The following is a 16726-nucleotide window of genomic DNA, read 5'->3' on the forward strand; positions in this document are numbered from 1 at the left end:
ACCTACATCAACAATGACTTGAGAACTAATTTGTATAGAGCCCGAAAGACCAAAACAAATACCTTCATCCATAGAATGCTTGTTTTTATATCATTCATATATCGTCTAAATGATCTCAAAGTGGGCGCAGATTACCTGTGGTGACTTTCAGGTTATTACCTTATTAGTTCCGACACGACCAACACTGGTATATATGAAGTAGATGTGAATACAATGTAGTTGACTTGGGTGATATTGGATTGTCTTTTTATATCATTTCTATCCGTAGAACGTAGTGAAAAGCACCTACAAAACAACTTTTCTATTGTATAATATGTCTTCAGAAATGCTAGAGTTCATCACTTTCTTTGTTGTGAATACTGCTAGGGTACTATATATCTCCACGATAAACATTCTATATGATCTCCACAGATCTCTGCTATTTGATATCCATGGATTCTACTATTTTCTTATTCCATTTGCATAATTATGCGCATTTTACGCTTTGCCAAGAAAAAAAGCGAGTGGTTCGATGATCTGAACCACGGAAAGAGTAAAACGCTCCACGCGGCACAATCCAAATAGGAACAAAATCCATACAATAATAGTACCCAGGTACGGAGGATTCTGATCGGCATTCAAATCTTTTCCTTGGCGAAAGAGACAAATCAGATGAAGTTTCAGACCAATAGGGCTGTGATGTCACTAATTTAGGAAACCAATATTATCTCCAGATCTCCCCCCTCCCCCTCCCCTTCCCACCCATTCTCGCCAAGTCTGCCCACCAAAGACTCCCAATCATGCAGAAATTCAGGGCGAAGTTTGAACAAGGAATTGATCATCTGGAGGAGTCATTCAAAGGTCAGTAGATTGACATCCCCCAATTTCATCAAGAAGAAAAAAAAAAACCGACCTGATTTCCTCAAGACGCCCATATCCACGATGTCAAAGCTGAAGCTACACATCTAAAGGCCAAAGTTGGCAAGTTCTTTAATATCATAAACCCGAACCACCGTCACGACGAGGAGCACGAACAGGAGACAGACCGCAAGCGCTCCGAGATCGCAGACTCACACCGCTTCAAGTCTTTTGCACCCGTCCACGACGGTAATCGCGTCAAGTGGTACGTCGATGGTAAGGACTATATGTGGGCAGTCTCCGAGGCTCTGGAGAAAGCCACCGAGACAATCTACATCGCCGACTGGTGGCTCTCTCCAGAACTCTTCTTGCGCCGTCCTCCTGTCGAGAACCAGGAATGGCGATTGGATCAGGTCTTGAAGCGGCGCGCGGAAGCGGGTGTCAAGATTTATATCATTGTCTACAAAGAGGTTGGCATTCTCCTCTTGTATCCGGAATAAAAAAGGACTACAACTAATCCATGTAGGTCAACCAAGCCCTGACTTGTAATTCCGCGCACACTAAGCATGCCTTGCGGAATCTCTGCCCCGAGGGAACTCCTGGCTACGGCAATATCCGAGTTATGCGCCACCCCGACCACAATATCTTCGAGAACGCAGCTGATATGACTCTCTACTGGGTATGTGCATGAGATCTATCCATGGATTTGGTTGGGACATAATTAACAGTAATCAAGGCTCACCACGAGAAATTCATCGTCATTGACTACAATGTGGCCTTCATCGGAGGTATTGATCTTTGTTTCGGACGATGGGATGCAAACCAGCACCCACTGGCCGATGTCCACCCAAGGGGTTTGCGGGATGACATTTTCCCGGGACAAGACTTCAACAACAACCGGATCATGGACTTCCAGAGTGTAGAGGACTGGCAGAGCAATGAAGTCAGCAAAATCGACTTCGGCCGCATGCCCTGGCACGACGTCGCTATGGGCTTGCAGGGCGACTGTGTGTATGACATTGCCGAACACTTTGTTCTGCGCTGGAACTTCATCAAGCGCGACAAATACAAGCGCAGCCACGATGTCGATTGGCTGCTAATGGAGGGCCGCACAGGCGAAGAAGAAGATATCATCGCCGTGCAGCGACCCAAGTACCCTTGCGGAGACTACGTCCAACACCCGCTGACACCTCTATCGTCCAAGCCTCGCGGTAATGTGGGCACTGTGCGTGCTCAGATCGTGCGCAGCAGTGACGACTGGAGCAGCGGTATTCTGAACGAGCATAGTATCCAGAACGCGTACTGCGAGACCATCCGCAATGCCCAACACTATGTGTATATCGAGAACCAATTCTTCAGTATGTCCTTCTCTTTCTAGCCAGTGGACTTCGCTAACCTTCATAGTTACTGCCACTGGCGACCAACAGCGTCCAATTTTCAACACGATCGGCCGAGCGATCGTCGACGCTTGCGTGCGCGCAGGAAAGGAGGGCCGCAAGTTCCGGGTGATTATTGTCATCCCCGCGATTCCTGGATTCGCTGGCGATCTGCGCGACAATGCTGCATTGGGTACTCGGGCGATCATGGACTACCAGTACAAGTCGATTTGTCGCGGCGAGCACTCGATCTTTGGACAGATCGAGAAAGAGGGTATTAATCCAAGAGGTAAGCTTTCTTTTTGGTCCTGCTTTGGTTTCAGTTGCATGTCTAACGAGCTCATTCAGAACACGTGTTCGTGTTCGCCCTACGGGCTTATGATCGAATCAACAAAACGCCCGTTCTCGAGGATCTCGAGAAGCAAGCCGATGTCACATACCAGGATATTCAGCGCGGTATCGCCGAGACCATCATGAGTGAAAGTGTGCACCCAGCGGTAGGAAAAGATGGCGATGATAACGAGAAGGACTACGCCGCCGACCAAAGTGCGAAGGAAGAAACTCTGCGCAAGCTGCAGAATTTCCAAGATAAGGTCGATCAGAGAAAGGCCGGTGATGGTTTCAACAGCAAGGATTCCGTAGCGCATTGCACCATGTTGAACGGGGGTAAGGTGTCCGACGAGAGCTGGGAGGGCGACCCAGAGGCCGAAAAGGCCAACTTCGTCCAGGAGGAGCTGTACGTGCACGGCAAAGTGTGTATTGTCGATGATCGCACAATCATTTGCGGCAGTGCCAACATCAATGATCGGGTAAGTTACCAGCATCCTCCCCCCGCCCTCAACCCCTCACATCAGACGCATTCGTTTCTATTTTCTGGTCTGTATCATCAGCTAATATCCCATGTTTCCCACAGTCCCAGCTTGGGTCACACGACAGCGAACTGGCCATCGTAATGGAAGATCAAGACCTAATCGACAGCCAAATGAACGGACAGCCGTACCGGGCATCCCGATTGGCCGCAACGCTCCGGCGACAGCTATGGCGCGAACACCTGGGTCTACTGCGGGCGCAAGACTACGACGCCTCTGATGACCCGAACGCGCAGCCGCCGGATGTGTCACTCAACAAGATCGATGAAGGGCCAGAGAACGAATTCGTGATGGATCCGCTCAGCGATGGGGTCTGGAACACCTGGACGTCGCAAGCGACCGGGAACACGGAGACGTATCGGATGTTGTTCCGGGCGGACCCTGACGATCATATCAAAACCTTTGAGGACTATGACAATTTCCGACCGCGGGGCACGCGTAAGGAAGGACATCTGTTTGACCCGTATATGCCGGCCAAGGATGTGCGAGAGAAGCTGGATCTCATCAAGGGTCACCTTGTTTGGTTGCCCTTGGATTTCCTGCGCGACGCTGAAATGGCGGAGCCTGGGTTGGCTGTGAATCAGATTACCGAGGTGAGATTGATTGATTCTTTTCTTATTATTTACGTTGCTAATTATTCGATAGAGTATCTACACCTAGATGTAGTGAATGTTTTATTTTTAAGAAATTTAAGAAATAAATGCAAATTATTCCCAATAATCCCAATAATCCCAATAATGTGGTCGAAGCCCTAAAAGAGTAAAGAGTACTTTTGCCCAATCTCCCCAAAGGGCCGTAGTGGAGAAGTTGTCCCAGCCTCCTGGGAACGCTCTGTCTATTTTGACTCTATTTATTTTTATTTATTCTTATTTTATGATGTTTGGGATATTTTATGATTGGGATTTTCGGTATCTTTGCTTTCGGGTTCATTGAACCGCACTTCCGCCAAAAGAGATACATCGCATTATTCAACTGGAATAGTCGGAAAAAGATTCCTCAGAAATGGGAATGGAGTAGCTTATTTCTTGGCAAATATCAGGTACTTTGGTAATTTGGTACTTTTAGCTTCGTATTTTAGTACTTTATTACTTTCAAGTTAATTGTATTGCTTTTTGTCCAAGGAGCTAGGACCGAGACCGAGACCGCGAGAACTCTGCATATAGCATGGAAATAGGACTACATGCAGATAAGGTTCAGCTCCTACATAGTACAGTAACTGGCTTAACACGGTCAAGGTGCGAGAGGGCCATGGAGTATATAATTGTAGCATGAACATATAAAATCCATAGAATAATGTCACATTTTCCCTAAGGGAAATCCAGATCCAGAGTGTAGAATACATATCCATAATAAAACAGAGAATGAGAAGAAAGAGAAGGGGGGGGGGAAACGGTCTATAACTCCTCCAGATGCGAGATGCAAGTGCATCAAAAACTTTTGGGGACTTTTGGAACACATCAAATGCATGAACACGCCAAACGAAGGCCACGAAGTGAGTGGGTAATCCAGCTCCAAGGGGTTGGGTGGGAAGTACCCTTGCACAGGGTTCATGCAGAGCAGTAGATCAGTGCTGGAAATGCTAAAAATGCAAATGCAAATGTCTGTATGAGGAAGTTAGCCCTTTGCAAGGAGAGAAAGTATACCAGAAAACATAGAAAGTATAGAAGACATGGAAAATAATAGTGCACAACAATCTTACCGTAATTCATTTATCCCTTATTGGTGTGACAAGCATTGCAGCGACAATGGCCACAGATCTTGCAGCGCCAGATAGCCACAAAGGGTCCAGAGTTGCAGTCGGAGCAGCGCCAGGTCAGGATGTTGCCATTGGTAGCCTGGACAATGGCAAAGACGTGACCGGAACATTGGTTGGCCATGTTGATATCTGAAGCTGCTATACAACATAGTTAGGTTGGGGTTCATTCAAAGCTCCAAGCCTGGAGAACTCACTAAAAAGACCCAAGGGACTGGGAAGGCGTCGATCACTGAAAAAAGCGGAGAAAGGTCCCAAGTACTTGGATTGAGGAAACTGAGGAAACCAATAGGATAGATAGGAAGAAAGGGTTTAAGAGAGTTCAGAGTCGAAGTCACTTGGGAAGAACAAGATGAAGAAGATGAGACTCCAGAGGACAATCAATCGTTATATAGTTACTTCTAGAGACCACGGTGAGTAGATCCCAGATGCAACCAGTCCACAACTCAAGAAAATAGGCATAGAGCCGATGCATGTAACCGATCAATTGAGTTCCTCCAGGGAAAAAAATTAAAAGGCAAAAAAAGGGAGAAAAAAAAAACGAAAAAGACTAGGTGAAGACAGCTGAGAGAGAGAGGTGTGTTTACGTAGTATATACTCGGTAGAGAAAATCCAAATTGATATATGTTGATGCCCCAAAACCGTATCTGGAATAGAAAAATAGAAACTTATGCGAAACTAGGTAGATCCTAACAAAGAGAGACAATGGAGCCTTTGATCATCAAGATGGTTGAGATCGGGGGGACATGATTGGGAGGATCAGGAGAATCTCTATGCAAAGGCTGATACCGAGAAAGCTGGGGGAGACCGGAAGGGACCCGAATGAATTGTTAGCCTATTATTATTATTATTATTATTATTATTATTATTTTTAGTGTTGGGTTCTTGGGAATATCAAAATTAAAGAATAAAGGGGAACGAACCTAATTGGAAGTCTGGAAATCCCAGTAATCTCTAAAATATGATAGAAATGACTGGTATCATCGTATAAACCCTATAAGAATCCCTATAAACCATATAAACTCGACTATAACTAAAAAGTGGAGATGAATATCGCCAGCCGAGACATGCCCCGTCCCGACAAGCTGGATTAAACTGAGATCGGAGGTTTCTATGCCAATTGTGGAGTCTAGTGAAGTATAGTACTTTTTCCCTCTGTTTTTCTTTTTCTACTTTTTTTTCTCTCTTTCGATCGGACCTTTGCATCCCAGCAATCCGGTTCCGATCCAGTGCATATTCTAGTATGAGTATACATTAGGGTATATTAACATCATTTCTATATGTTGTAGTTCACGGAATGGAGCATGATATACCTATTATATTCTGTTACATCCTATTATATGTATTTATTATAACCACCTTTACTCATTTTACTCCTCTTAAAAGAAATTCCCCCTGAAATTCCGATTATCGACTTTTGATACATCAACTTCGCGGAGACGCGTAGACCGAAGGGAGATCCACATAACTCCTCTTGTCATTTGCACTATTTCAGTTTCAGTTTGAAAATCATTCCAGCCAAGTCAACTATTTGCCTCTCAGCTGGTCACATCAAGTGACAAATTCGTTTGGCATATACCGGCATTGCAGTGCCGGCGCTTGCATGGCCCAATTGCTTATTGAATAGCCGCAAAACCCCTGGGAAAAAGAAAATTGAAAAAGAAGAAAAAGAAAAAGAAAAGAAAATGGAATTGTCCTCATCTCTTGGGCATTATGATCTCTGTCACATCTGTGAATCCACATGTTTGGGAATTCTACCATAGTCTAGCCAAGATCTTCTCCAGCGACTGGATGGGGCAGTTCCAGTTCTTTTTCTCATTGTACAAGAGTACAAAGGAGTATGAAATGAGTACAGAGTACCAAAAGGGCCGAGAGGAAGCCAATTGGGGTGACACAACGGTAGGTTTCTAGGGTCGAGTCCTCGCTGCAACTGTCAACTTAAAAGGGGCATATACTCAACTATAACACGGACAGGGATTCACCGGAGAAAGACTGCACCTCCGATGGGTTTGCAAGGAATGCTTGATCTTAGGTCCACCTGTCACACTGAAGAATTGCAAATTGGGCCAGCCATAGCCGTTCGAGATCTGCTCAAGAGACGAGAAGATACTATACTTGGACACACCCTGGAACCAACTGATCATGCCAAGGGGCCTGGAGCACTTGAAATGTGGGAACTCTGCTCTGTCGAACTGTCTCGTCGATCAATGGAAACGTGCACACCGACACTCCCACATTAAAAGTGTGTATGTCCCATACCTTTGCCGTAGTGGACACCCTCTGGGCTCGGCGATCACCAGACCATCGAATCACAAACCGGCTTCCAGAATCATTCACGGCTAACCGCGTCGGTGTGACGGGAATGGAGTCAACATGACAAGAAAAATCGGGAACAATCGTTGGAAAGGAAATCCTCGGTATGTCTACCTCTACCGGGAAGTCTGCCTGTATGATCGGACAGGGATGGGAGGTCAAATGTCAGAGTGAAAAAAAAAGTGTAAATTCAGAACGTAGAGAACGTAGATTGTTTGCTATCAAATTACATTATGTTCGAGATCACCTCTTGCACCACTTCCACGACCGCGAGGTCAATCATTCCGAAGAACTGAGAAAGGGATGACTTCTCCATGTTATAGAACTCCGAAGAGAACACAGCATGAAGTAAGAAAACAAGATCCGATTTAATCTGCCAACGCTCCGTTAAGAACACCTTGTGGAAAACGAGATGCTCCTGCAGAACCCAGAGTGGACTGCATCGCTGGTTTGAGGGGGTCGTGATATGATCACTTTACGAGGCTGGGACGGTAGGGACGGGAAGGACGGGGCAAGGGGAAGGTCCAGAACGGGTCGTTCATTTTGATAGGAAAATTAGGTATCATGTCATCAACGGTTGCAGGGGAACCTGCACATCAGTACGCAAAAACAACACCCTAGAGGAAGTATCTAGGTCTCTCTTTGCTTGGTTTCGTTATTTTTCCTCGTCATAGCCATATGCCTTCATCAGTCGTTAAGGTGGAAGAGAGCCGACACGCTGCCCGTTGTTAGTGGATGGTCACACGACACCAGGGTCGGTGAAAACAAACCTTTCGCCATAATGGTGCCTCCGCATGCTCTCTGCCAATAGACTCGATACGTCAATGACAATCAACTTTTTAGATCTCCGCAACATCGACGGTGAGATCGGGAAAGTGTTGGTCACGACAATGTGGTCGATTGAGCGACAAGCTTCCATCTGATCCAAGGAGTTCTCGCCGAACAATCCATGGGTGGCAATACAGTAAACCTTGCTGGCCCCACCACGCTTGACAACAGTCTCAGCAGCCGCGATCCACGATCCGCTCTTGTCAATCATATCATCGACAAGGAAGACAGATCGGTCGCGCACCTCACCCACCAGCGTGATGGTCCTCTCGTCGACCTGGCCCGCACAGACACTGGCTTCGTCGTCAGACTCAACTGCGTCAAATGAGCCTCCGAGCGCATGATCAGGCTGCGACGAGGCGTTGGAGACTATGGAGTTAACCATAGCATCGGGAATAGTCTCGGTGTTGTCATGGCTGCTGCTGCCAGCTCCCGGTGTGGTACCGCCAGACTGTGAATCTTCGTTGGCACGATAATCATCATCAACCAATTGACCTTGGACCAGGCGACCGGTGATCACATCCCGCACACGCACGTCCGTGTACTCGTTGGCTGCTTCCAGCTCCGACGGCCGGCGAGCCGCAGGCGGGGTTTCCGGGCGCAGAAGATACCGTGCAGGAGGGGGAGTGATTGGCTCCTGCTCTTCCGGAATGGGTGGTGTTGCGGTTGTTCTGTTATAGCCTTGCATACGAAGCTCAAAAGTCTGTGGTTCCTCGGTCGGGATGGGATCTTCATCCACAGCATCAAAGAAGACTGTGCTATCAGTCATAGTGGCCACAGGGACCTTCGGGCGCCGACGATCAGTCGTCACGATACCGAAGTTGAGTTTCAAAGTATCAGCCAGCGAAGTGACTCGCTTGGTTCCGCCAGCGTTCTTGCTAACCACCACGGCGTCTTTCCATCCGGGAACATTCATCCGGATCCACCGGGCAATGAACGGTTCGGCAAAGAGGTTGTCGACCGGCTTTCCGAAGAATCCTTGCATCTGGGATGCCTAGGAGCCCATCAATATCCATATTACAAAACTCAACATCGCATAGAAACATACGTGCAGGTCCATAGTGATCACATGGTCCACGCCGGCGATCGTGAGGAGATTGGCGAGCATGCGGGCCGTGATGGCACCACGATGACTCTTCTTCTTAGATTGGCGCGAGTATGGGAAATATCTCATTTGAGAGTCAGCATTGTCTGTGATTCGAGTCAAACAGGACGGGCAGCATACGGCATGACCGCTAGAGAAACGAGTTAGTGGGGTAAAACTTTTGTACCTGGAGTCATCGGCAACATACCTGTAATGGACTTCGCTGAACCACCTTTGCACGCCGAGATCATGATCAGGAGCTCCATAACACTATCGTTAATCTTCTCGCTGCCACTTTGAATGATGTAAACATCCTGGTTTCGGACTGAGGTACCGATGTTGACACTGGTCTCGCCATTGGCAAATTTTCCTAGGTTAGCTTTAGCAGGCACAGTGCCTAAACGCTCGCAGATAGTATCTGCGAGGCCGGGATGGGAATTCCCCGAGAATATCTGGACGCCCCGCATGATATAAGAAAAAGGCAGTGACGTGAAAGGAAGAGAAGAAAAGAAAAGAAGAAAAAGTTTGGAAAGGAAAAGCTCGGGAATACTACGCGGAGGGTGTGTGTCGTCTACCGTAGTGGATTTCTTTATCGCGGGGGCCGATAAACAGGGAAGTTGTATCATTCCCACATCCCACCATGTCAAAGTTCCCAGAAGTACAAGGTGGAGGTTCATTGATAATCGCTTGGCAAATTAAAGACAAGCATGTGCTAGTCGTAGGTGGTGGAGAGGTACGTGATCAACATTGATAAGAGCTATATATCGCTTTCTAAGACTTGGGCTGATCTATATATCTCCGCTAGGTCGCTGCAGGACGCATCCTCCACGCTCTCAATGCCGATGCCCGGGTCACTGTGGTTTGTCCAGCCGCTGGACTAAATGAAGAAGTGAATTTCAGAGTGACTGAAAAGCAAGTCACCCACATTGATCGAAACTTTGAGCCATCCGACCTCGATAATGTGGACATGGTGCTCTGTGCCATCGACGATCCGGAGGCTTCAACACAAGTCTGGAAACTCTGCAAGGAGAGACGAATTATTGCCAACATCGCTGATGTCCCACCTGAATGTGACTTTTATTTTGGGAGTGTTCACCGTGATGGGCCATTGCAGGTCATGGTCAGCACAAATGGGAACGGGCCCAAGCTAGCTAGCATTGTGCGCAAAAAGATCGCGGAGACTTTGCCAACGAACATGGGGGCAGCGATTGAGAATGTGGGAAAGCTACGGAAGAAGCTCCGGGAGGTTGCGCCGAATCCTGACCAAGGCCCCAAGAGAATGAAATGGTGAGTTGTAACATACCCGTTCTTTATCCAGTGATAAGTGAGCTAATAATCACAGGATGTCTGGTGTCTGCGAAACATGGAGCCTCGATGAGCTTGTACAGATGACCGAAAAGGACATGGACAGCGTATTATCCTTTTACGAGTCGGGTAAGATCCCAACTCTAGAGGAAGTACACAACAAATAAGAAAACAAATCAAGAAATATTTTATCTTATCAATACAGCAGCTATGCATCTCTAAAAGTAGAACAAAATGCTCGTGTGACAACACAAGACCCCGAAGAGTCGGGTTATAAAACGCCGAAAATCAAGCCCGTGGCGAGGATATCCAAAAATTCATGCAGTAGGTCAGACCTGGCTATCGCGGCGCGGGGCCTTTTGGGAGACGGAGCTGCGCGGGCTGATGGGGACGTCCAGGGGATTGGGCGGAGCAATGCCCAGTCGGACCTCGCCGATACGGCGCAGTAGAGACTGGAGGGCAACACGAATCTCCGGGTTGAGATCACGGCTCAGAAGCTCAACTCCGAGCGGGTAAAAAGTCTCAATATGATTATTGAAGTCATCTTGCGGGAAGTTGGTATATCCATCGATGACATCGACCACCACCGGACGCCAAGCGACGATGTTGCGGTGCTGGGTGTCCTCTTCAAGGCGGACGAAACTGCGAATAATGTCCGCACAGAGTCTAGTGGAATTAGCAATGAACAGAAAAGAGAGAGAGAAAGAAAAGTAGGGAGAATCAACTTACGGAATGAGTGCAGCCTCGGTTTCTGCGCGACTGCTCTGTCTTTCCTCTCGCTCGTCGTGATACATCCGGAAGAGAATATGCACGTAGGTGGAGGCACTGCCGCTCTCCTGCTTCAATAAATTAGGAGGTTGCTTCATGAATCCCTGGCGCCAGAGTTGCATCCGCAAGTCCTTGTCCTCGTTGAACTTTTTCGCAAACTGGTAACTCTTTTTCAGCAGTCCCATGAGTCGGAGGAGCTCCCCACTGGGGATCTGTGCATAGACATTTTCGTTCGAGAAAAGTTCGTGGACGGTTTCAATCATGAGCAGCTGCAGAACGCAGTTCGTGATAATGCGGTTGAAGTAGCGACGCCGAGCTGCAGTGACAGCCGCAGGTTGCTGCTGGTCTGACTGGGGGCGATAGTCTTCTAATTCGGCGCGGGCTTCACTTTGGACAGGAGGATCTCCACCGTCATGGATAGAAGATGTGCTTTGAGAGCCGTTAGGTTGCAACGCATCAGGCAAATCACTTGTTGCTACAGCAGCATCTGGAGACTGCGTGAGGTCCCCGTTAACTGCCTCTGCTGGCTTAGACATTGATACAGCAGCTGTGAAAAGCTCATAAGCGGTCGTTTTGCTGAAGAGCTCCACGAATGCCCCAACAATCTGAGACCAGTGCTCCTGCTTGAACTTTGCAACATTCTGCAGAATCAGCTGTTGTAGGCAGTTGCTGCCAATCCGTGCAATTGTGTCATTTTCTTGACAAATACACAATGTCAGCAGCTCCAAGAAGCGGCTCAGCATGTACTCCAAGGCATCGAAATAGTGCGTGAACAAGGTGATCATGTTCCGTAGGGCCTGGATCATTGTCGTGGACAGCCAAACTGAAAGGTCCTCGTGGTTCGGAACCTTGGACATTTCAGACTTAGACTGCAGGACTACGAAGATCGGGTAGAGGAGTTGTCTCCAGAGGACATCCCAAAAGTCCCTGGGGAAATCGCCACCGTGTCGGATTAGCGTATCGAAGAGGTATGTGAGTGCTCGTGAGCGGACCTCGAGATCATCTCCCGTCATAAGTACATCCTGGAATGCGATGAGAATCGGGTACCAGAACTGCTCTTCTTGTGATTGACGGGTAAGTTGCTTGGCAAGATTGGTTCCGTTGTCCTGGAAGGTGGCCGCCGAGGCACCACGGTGTGACAAGGGACATTCTGGAGTCCGTAGCATTTTGGTGACGGTGGACTTGAGGGTCTCAATTGCCTGCAGCGATTTCTTTTGGAACTTGGAGTTCTTTGAGAATTCAGTCAGACATACAATGAGATCTGCAAAGGCACCTTGGGTGATCACTACGCCAAATCTGGTGTTGTAGACTTGGGTGACATGGTCAAAAGCCATGTTTACGATTCCCTCTATTTAATGTGTTAGCGAGCTCCGGACTAATTTGAGCAGCGAGCCTTACCATAAGGTTCCCGTGCTGCGACTGTGAAGACACCAAACATGGTCTTCCATCCCGAACGGATGTTGTCGCCACGGGCCTGAATCATCTGGATCAGACATCGCAGAATCATGTCCTTGACAGCAGCAGTGGTGCTGTTTGCCATCACATGTTCGAAAGGCTTAAGGAAGTCCTTTTGGAACTTGAAACCAGGCAACTCCTCAATTTCCATGAAGCGCATAGAAAGTTGCCTGAGCGAATCCAAGGCAAAGAAGACAACCATGGTATTAGAGTGGCAGCCAACTTGATTAAAGTGCTGACCCAAAACATCCCAGATCTTAGACCACTCAATCCTGACACGAGTCATGTTGTAGTAACTGATCTCGACGAGCTTCTGCAGACTGTAGGTTCGGGGCGAATCGGTGTGACCGGAAGATTGAATTTCTTGCCAGCTGACCTCGCTCAATGCCCTAACGAAATCGATAATGGCCTCATGCGAAAGATTGGCAGTGTTAGTGAAGATGCGGTCCACGCCACGAATCATATCTGCCGAACGACTCTCCATTGCAATTTCCGGACGGAAAGCAGTTGGCCCATTCACAGAACGAGGGCGAGCGCGTCGCGTACTTTGCATAGACCTGCGGGAAGTATCTGCCGACGAGGGTGCCCTCGAAACATCGGGCAGCGATCCCTCATCGACGCCATCACTCAAGAGTTGGAGCCGATCAAGTTGACTGACACATGTCAAAACATCCCTCCACGAGCCCTGGAGATGGTTTCCCTCGGTGAAGGCGACATCTAGCAAGGCTTTCAGGGCCTCGACATTCTTGGCCATCATTTCCCTCACGTTTCCGAGGTTAGTGAACTTCGCCAACGCAGTGACAAATGCCACACGAGGAGTCTCTAGGTCGAAGGCACAGCTGATCCGAATGGACAATTTGAGTCCCTCCATGCAGAGCCGGATAGTTTCCAGGTTCGAGGTGTCCTGCATCGGCGCAGACAGACCAGATAAGAAAGACATCCATGTGACGTTGAACATCGACCCGACATGACGCTCTGATGTTGCGGGAATGAAGTGCGAAAGCGCATCTTTAACTGCCGTTTTGCGTTGGGCTCGAATGAGGGAGCGATAGAGTTGTTCTGTCTTGTTCGCCATTTCCTCAGAAGCCTGTGCGTATTTCTCACCCTGGATGTCTCGTCCTACGGTAGCAAATACCTGTCCAGCTCTGGTGGCAAGGCCAGTGGGAGCAGCGGGTTGAGGGTTGAGGTTGGCAGCATGTTCCTGCTCGGTGTATAGGACGATTTCGTTGCTTCCAATATCTTCATAAATGGCCCCAAGATAGTCGGTTGGCAGGTCTTGGTTGTCATTGATTCCGCGGTTATTCTTGATGAAGTCCTCCTTCGTCATACGGCGGCCCTTCATTTTTGAACTGTGCTGATCGGTGTTGAGTAGGATCACCGAGTACGCAAGCACATATGCGGTGTCGGCGTTGGCGAAGGCATTAGGATTTTGAGTTGTATACCTTTCAGCAAACTTCAGCATAAAACGATCGATCTTTTGGGCTTCACCAGGGAGGCGGAAATGCTGCAAAAATGAGCGCAGGGATTCAACAAAGCGACGCTTGGTAAATTCCATCAGATCGACGAAAGCATGCATGATGGCGATGTTTTCCGGGTCTCCCTCGCCAAGGTACTCTCCCAGCACGGCCTTGTCAATGCGGTCTGTGCGAAGCATGAAGCTGGCAATGTCTTCAGGGGACTCGGATTGGATGAAGCCTTCTTTCAGGAGGGCCTTGATGCCGCGCTTGGGCTTGAAATTGAATTGTTGGATGGCATTCGTGAGGGCAATTTTTCGTTGCTTGACTTTTTCAATCTGGTTCGGGTCGTCTTCCGGCATAGGTGTGGACCGGCCCGTCCCACCCTCGAGGGCCTCAGGATGCGGTGAAACAAGCACGCTTGTGTCCAAGGACTCACGGGAGTTATCCATAGATTTGGAGGGGATAGCTGCCTCGGGTTGTTCATCAATGCGATGCGTGGCCCAATTGTCCAGTGAGCGCAGTATCTCCACAAGGCACTCCAGAGCCTGCTGTTTCAACCCGTACTCTGATGGGATATGAGGCATTGAGGGCGGCGGAGTAGGAACAATGTGCGCGCTTGTTAACGAAGGGGGAAGAGTTCCTCGGTGGTGCCATTCAGAACCAATAGCTGACATTTTAGTGTGCTGTTCTTGGTACTGATGCTGCTGAGAAGGTGTTGTTACAACCGGCACACTCGAGTACCGGGACAATTGCTCGATGATACTAAGAAGGTTAATTCATGTCAAAGACCAGGGATTCGGTAACACATACTTTTGGAATATATTCTCCAAGGCGGTTCTGTCACAGTCGTAGTTGAGATAGATTTCAACTAGAGCCCGTGGATCACCACCTAGCCTCTCCAGAATCTCCATGAAGTACTGCTTTTGGAACGCAGGAGCCCCGCGTTTCTCGAGAATGGCCAGATAAATTTCTTTCAAGAACACCTCGAGTTCCTTTTTCATCATAACTCTCATGTCCTTCAGCATGAGCCAGAAAATTTCACAGCAAACTTTGAAGATATGAGGCACGGCGCTAGAACCATTGCGGCTCAGACTTAGGCACAAATGAGGTCGTACGGCTAGAAGGAGATTCATTCCATCCGCGCTGGACGAGCTATTCTTGATTGCTGCCAGAGGGGATATAAAGGTTGCGGTGTGGTTGTTGATGAGATAGTGAATCAAGTGCAGTGAAAGTAGCTTCGACCTCATGTTCTGGGATTTGACATCTTGCTGCTGCTCATGAGTCAGGACTTTATGGCTCAATTTGCAGAGCGCACGGAAAACCAGGAAGGCATCCTTAACATAAATCTCGTCCACATCGTCCTCGGCCGAGCTATCATCATCTTTTTCCTCAGGAATGCCCGACATCGACCTCGTCGCTGACCGCTTAGCGCGCGTGACTGTAGTCGGCGCATTATCGTTGACACCGGTAACCTCCTTAGGGGACTCAAAACTCTGTAAGGTGAGCTTCTCCGTGGTGGGCTCTTTGGTAACGGGCTGATCAGCCACAGGCATGGAAGCCGTCTCCGAAGTTTGGCCCACGTCGCTCGCCGATGCATCAAGGGTCGAGGATGGCTTTTCCAGCTCTCGCACTCGGAGCTCTTTGAGATCCATCCGTGTCCGCACTCGATCAAAGACCGTGCTGACCATTTGTGTGAGCGACCCCTGAGCGATCTGTTGGTTCTGACTGGATTTGGAGTAGATAAAAATGTTGTAAATTTGGCGGACAGCTTTCAGGAGACCAGCTCCATGCACCACGATCTTATCATTGAGGACCGCTGCCAACAGCGATTTGATGATCTGCTGTTGGATTTCAACCGCCGTGGCTTCGTTCTCGAAGCAGTCGCAGATCGCATCGATGGCACGCTCGATGAGTGGAGGTTGTTCACGGGTGGCATTGTTCTCTGTGTCGGCAGATGGGAATGCGAAATAGGAGTATGTGATCAGCTTTCCAATGCAATCCAATGCAGTTACCTGCAGAGGAATGCTGAGGGCTTTGCTTGCCAAATGCAGAGGACGGAAGATAAGCTCGGGATCAATTGCTTGCCCATCGGGTTGTCTGATATTGGCTAGGGCCACCTGTGTGGCGTCCTCCAGCTTTTTGTCCCTCCGGGCGTCCCGCGAGGCAGCGATATTGTCCAGAGCCGTCACAATAAAGACCGTCGAGCTAACCGGGCTAGATCGCTGTGTCATGAATGTAGCCGTTGTCGACCGCGAATCGGATCGCAACCTGCTTTCTGTCGCATCGTTGTCATCCTGGGGGGGTTCCTGAATCGTAGGCGGACCGTCTGTTTGGGGTTCTTGCTCAGTATGTTCAGGCTCGTCTTTGGGCGGCACCTCTGGTTTTTCTTCGTCGTCCTGGCCCTTGGCTACTTCCTCGTCGCCCTTTTGGACCGGTTCTTGTGATTCTGTCTGCTCGGGCAGGGCTGGCTCGTCGGAGTTTGGTACTGTAGGAGATACGTCGGGGGTCTCGACGGGGTTCTTGGGCATTTCAATGGATTGGGTCGGCTCAGAGCCGAGTTCAGTGTCCGCCATGGTCAAGGAGACTCCAGACGGAGTGATCTAATTAGATCAAAAACATTGAACGAGCAAACGTGGGGAAGCTCGAAACAATCGCGATGACTATGTAAGGACGGGGGCTGC

General features: G+C 48.8%; 4 protein-coding genes across 4 annotated transcripts; 2 read left to right on the top strand and 2 right to left on the bottom strand.

Moving 5' to 3' along the window:
• Window positions 1-779: 779 nt before the first annotated feature.
• On the top strand, window positions 780-3742 carry pldA (uncharacterized protein; the record flags this gene model as incomplete). The annotated part of the gene is made up of 8 exons (XM_057296262.1): window positions 780-840; window positions 907-1307; window positions 1364-1516; window positions 1574-2195; window positions 2242-2502; window positions 2562-3022; window positions 3127-3675; window positions 3728-3742. 8 exons carry the CDS (start codon window positions 780-782, stop codon window positions 3740-3742), a joined length of 2523 nt encoding a protein of 840 aa, XP_057144144.1.
• A 4093-nt stretch (window positions 3743-7835) lies between these two features.
• Window positions 7836-9527, bottom strand: N7519_009490 (ribose phosphate diphosphokinase subunit PRS1; the record flags this gene model as incomplete). The annotated part of the gene is made up of 5 exons (XM_057296263.1): window positions 7836-7866; window positions 7919-8970; window positions 9025-9145; window positions 9202-9211; window positions 9269-9527. The coding sequence occupies 5 exons, from the start codon at window positions 9525-9527 to the stop codon at window positions 7836-7838; spliced, it is 1473 nt and encodes a 490-aa protein (XP_057144145.1).
• A 173-nt stretch (window positions 9528-9700) lies between these two features.
• Window positions 9701-10532, top strand: N7519_009491 (bifunctional precorrin-2 dehydrogenase/sirohydrochlorin ferrochelatase MET8; the record flags this gene model as incomplete). Its single annotated transcript, XM_057296264.1, has 3 exons — window positions 9701-9793; window positions 9866-10347; window positions 10403-10532. The coding sequence occupies 3 exons, from the start codon at window positions 9701-9703 to the stop codon at window positions 10530-10532; spliced, it is 705 nt and encodes a 234-aa protein (XP_057144146.1).
• A 162-nt stretch (window positions 10533-10694) lies between these two features.
• N7519_009492 (Arf family guanine nucleotide exchange factor SEC7) lies at window positions 10695-16618 on the bottom strand (the record flags this gene model as incomplete). The annotated part of the gene is made up of 4 exons (XM_057296265.1): window positions 10695-11031; window positions 11095-12481; window positions 12532-14807; window positions 14856-16618. The coding sequence occupies 4 exons, from the start codon at window positions 16616-16618 to the stop codon at window positions 10695-10697; spliced, it is 5763 nt and encodes a 1920-aa protein (XP_057144147.1).
• Between the last annotated feature and the right edge of the window lie 108 nt (window positions 16619-16726).

This window comes from Penicillium mononematosum (assembly GCF_028829835.1).
Source record: "Penicillium mononematosum strain IBT 11891 chromosome Unknown utg000005l:1.0-9366267.0:1.0-9372171.0, whole genome shotgun sequence".
Classification (NCBI taxonomy): Eukaryota; Fungi; Ascomycota; class Eurotiomycetes; order Eurotiales; family Aspergillaceae; genus Penicillium; species Penicillium mononematosum.